This window comes from Brachyistius frenatus, unplaced genomic scaffold (assembly GCF_029030835.1).
Source record: "Brachyistius frenatus isolate BFR_SWC_R1_liver_20210118 unplaced genomic scaffold, ASM2903083v1 Contig_87, whole genome shotgun sequence".
Lineage (NCBI taxonomy): Eukaryota > Metazoa > Chordata > Actinopteri > Embiotocidae > Brachyistius > Brachyistius frenatus.
The window spans coordinates 1592660-1604238 of NW_027210686.1; the positions used below are offsets into that span (position 1 = coordinate 1592660).

At 44.0% G+C, this 11579-nt stretch overlaps 1 protein-coding gene across 1 annotated transcript; it reads left to right on the plus strand.

Annotated features, from left to right (window-relative positions):
- The first annotated feature begins 2630 nt into the window (after window positions 1-2630).
- On the plus strand, window positions 2631-5249 carry hoxb1a (homeobox B1a). The gene is made up of 2 exons (XM_069709955.1): window positions 2631-3474; window positions 4915-5249. The coding sequence occupies exons 1-2, from the start codon at window positions 2631-2633 to the stop codon at window positions 5247-5249; spliced, it is 1179 nt and encodes a 392-aa protein (XP_069566056.1).
- The last annotated feature ends 6330 nt before the right edge of the window (window positions 5250-11579 follow it).

The window sequence follows — 11579 nt, forward strand, 5'->3', positions numbered from 1 at the left end:
TCATCAGCTGTTTACTAATCAATTGATAGTTTTAGTCCCGTTCTGACTCATTTTTGATGCAAAGATGTCCAACTGTTCAGGGTTCCTCTTTTCTTTGTTCTCTTCGATAGTAAACTGAATATTTGTAGATCTTTGTCTGTTGAGCTTTAGGAAATCGTGTCGGCCATATTGAACTATTTCCAGGTGATGTTTTTGGCTGATTGATGTCTTATGAATGAACGAATTTCAGATGTCCAGCAAAATTCCGTATAAGTAATCCAGCGCCTTCAAGCAATTTGAATACGAAGATCTGATCGCTCTGATCAATCCTTTGATTGATGTGTGATCTTTTATGATCACATGCAAACACTCAAACTTCCCCAAACAGATAATAAATAAGCTGAATTAATATATGAATGTAAAAACATACAGACATGGAGACGCAGTTGAGTTTGACCCTTTAACCTTTGTCTCTCCTGTAGTCTCCCCACCGACCAGACAGCAGTGTGGGCGTCTTTTAATCTCCTTCTTCCTTGCTAACTTCCTGCCCACTCAGTCTGCCTCTCTCTCCTTTCACCCCCTCACTGATGATTAACCTCCCTCCTTGTTGCTCGCCCACGCCGCTCGTCCTGATTTTTGTCCCGGCGTTGGAACGGCAGTGCGTCTGCTGTCAGCTCCTTCACAGAGACTCCGGAGGGGAGAAATTGATGATGGGTTCATTGGAGGCAGTTATAATGGAGAGTAATGAGTCCGGACTGTGAAACACACACTTAAAAAGCAAACATTTGATACACACATTTGACCTTTTTTACCAGAAAAAGTGACAGAAAAAGACCAAAAAGAATAAACGAGAAAGGGATGGTTTTAAAAATGTCTTCATCCTGAAACATGTGAACAAAGAAAGTTAATATAAAATATCCACATAGACTTTCTTTAAATAATTACCGCCTGTGCACAGTTACAGGTTTCTGTTTTACACACACTCACAGGAAATATACTGTGTTGTCGTCCCGGCTTCCTGTCCTGCTGGACCAGCCGGGTTTGGCCAACCAGAAGGCCTCCTGTCTGCCTTAACTTAATTTCTGTAACAGATCAGCTCATTTATTCAATTAGCACACACTCGTACACGTGCACCCACATGTGCACGCGCACGAGGGCCCATCAGAAATCTATGGCTTCCCAATCCAATTCTTGAAAAGTAAACTGACTCCCAAAAGTCCCCTGCGATGGGGCCGTCTGATCGATAGGAACCTCTCGGTCCACGCAAAGATTTCCTCGTCCTGCCGAGAGGACGTGCAAAGAGGAGATAAAGTCCAGTCAATGATGTTTAAAGTGGCGATGGTTGTTCGTGAAGGAGGGACGCGGTTAAAGACGGCTGATTTCAGCACAAACTTCTGTGGGAGATCTTTTATTTATATTATCTGTCCGGTGAGTGCACCGTCTGCAGGTCAGATAAATAATGTGAAGTCCAGGTTAAAACCACTGATTCAAACACTACTTATTATGTAACCCACAGACCACAGGGCACTGTTTGTCCCACTGCGGCCAGCAGCAGTATATGACTGCAGGATTCAGAGACATGATGTGTGAATATCAACGTGTCCTGTAGCAGCAGAAGGCTGCGAGTACAGTTGTAGTTACAGGAACATTAGCAGCCGTTTTACTTGTGTGTGTCGGAGCAGTTTGCAGGAGGAGCTCGAGAAGCTTCTCAGCTCCTCTTTTCTTCTGGCCTCTCTCTTTGCTCTGACAGATTCGTGCTGATATCAGATTGATGGGCCGCTTTGATTGAAGTCTCTTTGTCGCGCTAATGTCACGGCGAGTGATGGATGAGGCGCGTGCGCCAACTCAATCGCGCCCGCGCGCAAACTCCACTCCCGATCCGAAAGGAACCCATTCCCTCCTCCTGCACACACACGCACGCACGCACGCACACACAGGCTCCCTCGCTCCCGAGACCAGCTGACAAACTTCTGGCCTCCGGTCACCAGGCGACGAGCCACATGACCCGCAGCAGAGGTAAGAAAAGAAGTGACACGGAAGGGAGAGGGGGAGAGAGATGGGAGAGAGGAAATCAGAGTATTTGAAGGAAAAAGGAGTGGAGGAGGACGGAGTGTAACCTGTGTGGAGGTGAAGAGGTGATTCGACTCTTTTCTGTCTTCTCGCGTTGTTTCCACTGTCACCGATGAGCCGCTGGAAGCCACAGGTCGAGCTCTTGACAGTTTAAGGCCTTTTTTCACGCACACACACGCACCGACACACATCACAGCAGAGCACATGATTCATGTGTTTTACGGAGCCTCCACTTTCTCCTCCTCCACACTGTGTCTTCTCTTTTTTCTTTTTTTCTTTAGCTTTGTTGACATTTTAGATTTAAGAGTTTTTCAAATTTTTTTTGTTGCAAATTCTGAATTTTATTTTGGAGGTTTTTGCTTCCTTTTTCTTGTGATTGTTTTGGCTCCACAGAGAGAGAGAGAGAGAGAGAGAGAGAGAGAGAGCATCTTTCGTCTTACTTTTGGAAACACTAAAATGGAATTTTTTGATTTTGATTTTGATTTTTAACTAATTTCTTTGAATTTCCTCGGTGAGCTCCTGTGTCCTGCTGATAATTCACCTAGAAACTGTCGTCAGTCCCACGGTGCCTCGAGGTCTGCATGGACAACATGAACTCCTTTGTGGAATACTCCATATGTAACCGACCGGGAACCGGCGCGTATCCTGTGCCTAAATCTGGATACCACCATCACCATTTGCATCACCATCTCCCTCTGGATCAGCCACAGGGATTCCCGGTGGCCTTCCACACCGGCTCCCCTGCTGCTGTTAACGGGACGAGGAGTGAGAGCAGCGCCGGGGGAGCGAGTTACACCGCAGATGGAAGGATGTACGGGGGCACCGGAACGGACTCAGGCAGCGGAGGAGCGCACGGCTCCACAGCAGCGAGCCAGCATCATCAGCAACATCCTCATCATCATCGCGAGCAACAGCAGACTCAGCATATGCACAGCGGCTACCACCATCACTCTCACCATCATCAGAACCAAAGCTCACAGAGCGGAATATTGTCTCCTTATAATAACGGAAACGGTGGGAATCCCGGGGCCTATGCAGGCCCGGCGTGCGCCACAAACACCGAGTATGTCCCCGCGACGGGCCCTTCCAGCTCCGTCCACCCGCAGTATTTCATGGAGGAGTCTGTGGCCTCCACCTACTATCATCAATCAACGTTCCCAAGTTCGGCCCCTACCGTGGGCCCCAGCTACGGAGCCCTTGCCGGGGCCTACTGCGGGCCTCAGGGCGCCCTTGTCGGATCACAGTACCCACAACAGATCGGCGGGGGTCTGGACGCAGCGGGTTACCTTGGGTTTCCACACGGGTCAGGCTACGGGGAGCTGCCGGTGTCCCAGGACCGAGAGAGAGGGGAGGAGGACGGGCAGCAGCCCGGCCAGGGACAGACCTTCGACTGGATGAAGGTGAAGAGGAATCCACCGAAGACAGGTAAGGGAGGGCTGGGGGAGATTGTTTGTTTGATGACAGTTAATTATTATCAAGAGTTAGAGCCTGCAGAACATTAAAATGTTCAGATTAGAAATAGAGAAGAGCTTTTTGTTTCTGATAAAGGCCCGTTCAACATTTATACCGCCTAAAACAGGCTGCAGCCAACAAACCTCACAGAAGCAGGAGCCCGTTTCAAGGTTGGTAGTCTGAATGAGTGAACTGCAGAGTCGCTTTAACGGACAGAGAATGAAATCCGCTTTGAAGGGTTGAAATTTAAAAGTAAAATTATTTTCAGTGTTTTCGGTCAGGCTTTTCTCATGTGAAGATTATTGTACTTCTTTCTCTTCTTCTCTTTTCACTCAGGTTTGAATCTTTTCACTGTAAATCGAGAGAGAATTAAGAAATAAAAACAAGACAACACAAAATGTTGAAGTGAGCATCTGTGCATTTTTAATGTGGCGTACCATCATCCAGACAGAATTTCTTTTAATGTTTCTTTTGTTTTAATAAACACATCAGTTTTAATTTTAACATAGAAAAAGAAGGTTGTTCTTTAAAAACGACGTTATTATCCAAATAAAACGAAAATGTTTCAAATATGGATGAAATGTCATTTTACACAAATGATTAAATAAATGTTAACAATCTGAATGTAAACACTTTTTTCTTAGTATTTGAATCGGTGTTGTTTCTGCTGCTTTCACATGATAAATGTCACAGTTCCCTTAAACGGAAAATAAAAGGGCTGTGCTTTGTGTTGGTTGGACTGAGTCAGTGTGCAGTCATATCAGAGGGGCCTGGACTGGGATCGCTCTCTGCTAATGGATATAGCAGACGGGTTATTTCTCCGTGGGAAGTCTGTCCTGCTCTGTTATCTTTAAAGCACCCCTCTCCCCCCCTTCACACACACACACACACACACACACACACACACACACACACACACACACACACACACACACACACACACACACACACACACACACACACACACACACACACACACACACACACACACACACACACACCATCCCTCCATGTGTTTGTCTGCAACCTCGTCTTTTATCGCCTCTTTTGTTTTTTTTCCATCTTATCGACTTTGTGATACAAAACCTCTTATTTTCTCTAAAATTCTCCTCCTTTGTGTTGGTGTGGAGATAACTTTAGTCCAGACAGACCTGAAAATAATCTGCCAGAGCACATTCAAATAGCCTAATTAGTAAATAAAAGGCTAATTATTAGGGTTTTTTTTAAAAGAAGAAGACAGATGGCATAACAAGCACAAAACCAGAGAACAAAGGAAGCTGAAGGTGATGAAGAGTGCTGCATTGTTATTTATACAGGCGACACGTTGCTCTTCCGTGTATGAATATATAAGCCCTCTTCTCTTTATTTGTTCATTAAACTCATGTCTCGCGGCTCCTCTGTCTCCCTCCACAGTCAAAGTGTCGGACTTCGGCCTCGCGGGCGCCCACAACAACGCCATGCGCACCAACTTCAGTACGCGGCAGCTGACGGAGCTGGAGAAGGAGTTCCACTTCAGCAAGTACCTGACGCGGGCGCGGCGCGTGGAGATCGCAGCCACGCTCGAGCTCAACGAGACGCAGGTGAAGATCTGGTTCCAGAATAGACGCATGAAGCAGAAGAAGCGCGAGAGGGAGGGCGCCTCCACCACCTCGCGCTCCTCCTCCGGTACCGGCAACAAGGAGCTGGAGGACACTGACCCCTCCTCCACGTCCACGTCTCCAGACGCGTCCCCGAGCTCGGAGACGTAGTGTGGCTGTGGGACGTTTTCGGTGACCTCTCCTATTTCATAAATACTGCATCTGAAAGGAAACTCCTTTAATTAACAGCTTCTCTGATTGTCCACTGGTTCCTACATGTCCCAGAATTCCTTCCAGCAGCTCACACGGTGTCTCAAACTGTGTACCTTGTTAGACAGAATTTGGTGCACCACATGTAGTGTGTGAATGTGGACATGTGGGTAGTGCTGTCTCAAACCGCACACTTCTGTTCTGCACTGAACAGAAATAACCGTAACACCTGAACGCATCACATGCCAACATATCTGCAGCTTTGATTCGTTAATTTCCCTCTGTTTAACACACAATAAACACACTTATTCTACCGTCCAGCGGGAGGATGGTGCTACTTAGTATGTGGACGTCCACAACTTGTATTTATATGGTGCTGTGTTGAAGAACAGCTGCAGTTTGAAAACAGGCCGGTGGTTCTTCCCTTTCTGCCCTGCAGCCATGATGGAGACTGTTGAGGCTGAAAAGTTTCTCACTCAGTTTGTGGACCGGTTTGAGTTCATCATCCGGTTACCCACAGTGCACTGCATGTTTCCATAGTGACAGAACAGAGAGTGTTAGTATGCAAATTGAGACACAGCCTCAGACTTTCTGCATTCCCACGTGTAGTTGGAGAAAAGAGTTTCTGTCACTCCGTGTTTTAATCCAACTTTCTGTCGGTGTCAACATGAACAATCAGCTGTTTCTGACAGGAAGTAAAAAGGAGATTTTCTTCAAATACGTGAACCACAAGCACTGCAGCTGCATCCCACACGTTTAACTCAAGACGCGCTGCACTGATGTAGTGACAGATAAACGGGACCAACCTGAGTAAAAACATGTTGGATGCACAATGAATGACATTAATATAGAAATAACAGCAATGAACCATTTCTTCAAAAACAAAACAACACATTCCTGCATAGTTTAATGCAGTGGTTTCCATACAGGGGTTCGAGGCACCACACAGGGTCCAGAGGTTGCTCTGAAGGGTCACAATATAACGAAAGAAATATAAAAAAGAAAAACATATTTCTGTCAAAATGTTGGAGACGAAATGTTGGAAAATAAAGAAGCAGTCTGACAACTGTCTTCAAGCCTTTAACAATGATTCCTACAGCCCCTGATGTAGGATGATGATGATGATGATGATGATGATGATAGGATGCACTTTAGCATCTATATGAAGTCTGAATTTCAGGGTTAGTCTGACATTCAGGTGGATTTCCTGCTGATATTTTCTTAATTTTCTTTCACAGCGTTTCACTTTAGAAAACAAAAAAAATGTAAATATGTTTCTGTCATAATTTCTACTTTTTAAAAAGCCCATCACATAGACTCAGATCATTATGATGACACTGAAACTCACCAGAGAGCCTTTATGACTGATGTACTGTGAACGAACTAACTCGGGGAAACACAATCATACGACGTAAGAACTGTGAATCTGAGCAGCCTGACGACAAAAACACACATTTTAATTGCTGTTTTATTGAATATGTTTGTGTTAATGTTTGGATGTTGTAAGAGTAGTTTTGTGTGAATGCTGCTTCCCTCGCTGCACTCTGTGACTACAGGGTAACGTTTTCGGACAAAGTGCTCAAAAACATGGCCTTCAGGTGTTATGGATGTTGATGCTGTGACTCCGTTACAGTCTGAGTTACACGATTATGCTTTTCGAAAATTTTTGCTAGACTCAGGTTCATTTCAAGTTTGTGTGTGATTTAAACTACTGAACTGAGGAGGAGGAGGGTATTTTACTGCCTGGCTCTCCCCCCTGAGAATAAATTATTGGATGCACTGTATTTTATTGATGCGGATGATGGGATGGTGTCTCCAGGGCACTTTGAGGGACGCTGACGTTCCTCTACGTGGATGATGTACTTCTAAATATGACTGAATTTGACTTTTGCCGATTGAATAATGTTCGGACACTCGTTCAGTCTGGATGTGAAACTGAAACATCACTCAGGAGTAAATATCTGCATGCAGCCTGAAGACTAATGATGATGTGACGACTATTTTTTTTTTTTTTTTACAATAATGTATTGATTTGAAATGAGAGCAGGCTGACTGAGTTTTATTAGTTCTGCTGCCTTAAAGACTCCCAATCATGTTGCTGTCTGACTGTTTTCTACTTTAAACTACCTCAATTAAACATTCTTCTGTCAATCCACTGAAGAAGTGATTTTTTTTCTCCTGTAACTGACTATGAAATGTGTATTATATGAGAGAAAGTATTTCATTCTTGAGTTGAAGACTTAAAAAAATAAGCCTAATTTTGGTGTCTTATGCAAACATCACTATTTTTTGCAATATTAAAGCTATTTCAGAAACAAAAGTAAGAAACCAAATCATGTTATAAAGCAGGCTTTTAGCAGCTGAGTTGAGTCTGGATCACAGATTGAATATAAAAGAGTTCGTAGCTTCAGGTCTGTAAAATGGTTCCGATCCAGAAGTGTCTTCAGCTGCAATACCAGCGAGTGCCACTAGAGGTCGGCTCCAAAAAGCCTCCGGCTCCATCGACTCACATTCAACTTCTCTCATCAAATCCAAAGTGAATAAAATGTGTCCATCAGTTATCTCGGTGTTGTTAGCTAAAGTCACTCCTTCTTATTAGTTTTCTGGAGGTCCATCTGAAAATAATCCCTCATTCATTAGAAAAGAAGATTCAAGAAGACCTGTTTTTGGGGGCGTGTCTGTTTGATTGACAGGCCTGTGGTGCAGTCAGGTTACAGCTATCGGTGGGTGGGACGTAGTATCGTCAGGTTTCCAATCAGATCAGTCAGATCCACCGCTGGCTCCTCCCCCAGCTCGTCCAAATATGGTCACTTCCTGCTCCAAACCGCTCCGAACTAGTAAAGATGGTGACGGACAGAATCAGAACTGGAGGCTTCATAAACCAACGATGACGTCACTAATAGTTGATGACATCACTGATGGTTGATGACATCACTGATGGTTAATGCTTGCTCTGGACCGTCAAACGGTTTGTGCTTATTTGTGCCTATTTTTTTTCTAATAGCCAACAAATCCCATGTCGGGCCTGTCACATTCACAGGGCTGCATGGCCACTGAATGACCTCCTTCCCCCCCCCCCCCCCCGCCCCTCCAACATCACCACCATACACACAGGCAGGGCTGCAGGGAGGAATGTAACCGGGCTGTCCGGGTGGCTCGCCAACCTGTTGACCTCTGGAGAGCCTCTAAACATGTAAACACACTCCTCCTCCTCCTCCTCCTCCTCCTGCTCATCTTCATCTCCTTCTTCTTTCTGCCGGTCCAAAGGTGCTTGGGTGGCAAGCTCAGTCGTCACCTCATCACACACACACACACACACACACACACACACACACACACACACACACACACACACACACACACACACACACACACACACACACACACACACACACACACACACACACACACACACACACACACACACACACAGCTGTTTTCTGGTTGAGTCTTGTAATTGACTAAATGAGTTAAACTACTTTTATTTTTAAGTGTTGTGAGCACGACAACAACAAAAAAAGAATACCTTTGTTGTCATGGTTACAGTAATAAGGTTATGGTTGAAATTGTTTTGTCGACCTTTCCGTCATCCCACCCTCCTCCCAGCGTGGGTTGTAACAACCTCGCTTCACCTCAGCCGTGGTTTCCTTTAATAATTACGGTGGATACGATCTCAGCTGGTCTGCTTTCACCGAGGTGCAGCACAGGTGATGGTTTCCCGCTCTGCCGCTCGGCCCCTCGCTCTCTATCGTTCACCCCGTGGCTTCCACGTGGGTCTCATGAGGCACACAAACTCTGCTGCTGCCACCCGGGCCTCTCATCGCAGACCTTCCCTGGTGAAGGGTAAAAATCACGATTCACCAGCTCACACACACCTCACCAGACAGTTACATGTTTTAAAAGCATTAAACTTACACACATGTAAATGCCACGTGACAAAGCATCATGTGACCAAGGTACCTCAGATGGTAATCAAATGCTGACAGTTAAACATGACTCTTCCTGAACTGAACCTCAGTGTTTTCTTACAGTTGCATGTGCATGTTGTCACTGGGTGTAAAATGTTCTGCATCCTCCATCTTAATGTTCTTAATGTTCGGTATTCGTGGACGCCTGATTGTCGTGCAGTCTGCCGGTGCTCGGACTCGTGAAGCGCTGAAGGTGGTTAACCTGGCAAAGCAGGACACGGAGGACGGAGGAGTGTTTCAGGAGGACGAAGGGACAGACAGAGAAACAGAGACATGGAGACACGCAGACAGGGAGACGGAGACACGGAGACGGAGAAAGAGAGGAGATTCTTTCAGAGTGACCTCATCCAGTCTGACCCCCAACTTCTGTTTTCCTTCCCATAACTCATCTCAAGTTCAACACGGCCCTGTCTGCCTCCGTGTGTGTGTGTGTGTGTGTGTGTGTGTGTGTGTGTGTGTGTGTGTGTGTGTGTGTGTGTGTGTGTGTGTGTGTGTGTGTGTGTGTGTGTGTGTGTGTGTGTGTGTGTGTGTGTGTGTGTGTGTGTGTGTGTGTGTGTGTGTGTGTGTGTGTGTGTGTGTGTGTGTGCAGAAGAGGGGGGGTATGTGTGGTTGTGCCTGCATGTGCTCTCATCTATTTGATTGAGACTCTGAACTCTTCAACTGCAACCACACTACTTTATCTTTCCCTGCTCATTGTGGGGGCACACACACACACACACACACACACACACACACACACACACACACACACACACACACACACACACACACACACACACACACACACACACACACACACACACACACACACACACACACACACACACACACACACACATACAGTACTTGGCTGGTCAAGACAAATATGTTGAGGCTCTGTAAAGTGCAGACCTCTACTGGGCCCGTGTGTGTGTGTGTGTGTGTGTGTGTGTGTGTGTGTGTGTGTGTGTGTGTGTGTGTGTGTGTGTGTGTGTGTGTGTGTGTTACTGATTGGAGGCAGATGGTGGTGATTTGTATTCGTACCAGACATCATATCATCATATCATGTTTGTGTTGAAAGTTGAACTGATCAGGTGATGACTACAAGCTATAATAATCATAATAATAATAATAATAATCAATATTTAAGTCATATCTCTGTAACATGTGAAAGTCACCAGTTTGAATAGTGTTCACATTCATTTATAATAAGTTTTGTTTTGTATCAGTGATTTTTAATCCTTCACTGATCACGTCATGTAAAGAAGTGAACCAGTTCACCTGGTTTAAAATGTATTGAGGCTTATAGTTATAATATAATAATAATAATAATAATAATAATAATAATAATAATAATAATAATATAATGCTGTATTATGGCTGTCACAAAGTGAACTGAAGTCTGGTTTGTAGTGTAATCAGTTATTGTTATTTTTTGCATTATTTTAGAAAGAAAAGACAACGTGTGTGTTTCTGCTACATTTTTTCTTTTTGTGGAATTTAAAGTGACATTCTGCTGTTTCTCAGCTGAGTTTGAACTCATTCATCATCATGTATTCAGGATTTTACCTTCATTGTTACACTAAACTCAACCTCCTTCTTTAAATGTTAAACTTTTATAATAAAATCCAAGGCGCTTGTATCTTCTTCATGTCACCCTAGAAACCTTCATAACCTCACCTATCTAGAGTTTGTTTTTAAATAATTTTGTACAAGTAAGAAATTATATTTGTTCATGCTAGAATGATTTTTAAATGAAAAACAAACGTAGAAATTCTTCTCTTTTACTTCTACAGGAATACTTTCTTTTTGTTCTTTTGTTCTTACTTTCTTCCTCATCTTTCCTTTCTATTTTTATATTCATTTGTTATTATTGTTATTATTTCTGCATGAAAACATACAACAGTAATAAAGCTGCCATTGATTGGCAGTCACCCTCCATGAATCGTTGCTCTCATTCTTTGTGATATTAAATTCCTCCTCCTTTTGTTCAGCTGCACGCTTCCTTTCTGCTGGTTTTTGCAGTCATGTTTTCATTATAAATCTAGTAACTACATTTATTTTTCTACAGATCTAACTCTGCTCTAAGTCTGTTTACTGCCACTGACATTCGTCTCTTTGAAGAATTCTTATCTGTTACTCTCCAACATTTGAGAATCTGGATTCACTCAAATAAATGAGGAAAAAACAACGTCCAGAAATGACATCTTTTCACAACAGATTGGAGCATATAGTTATTCAGGATTTGTATTTTAATATAAAAATACTTCATTCATTCTAAAATGAATAGATTTCAGGCTAATGGACTGGTTAATATCATTCACTGTATCTAAAAATTGTATAT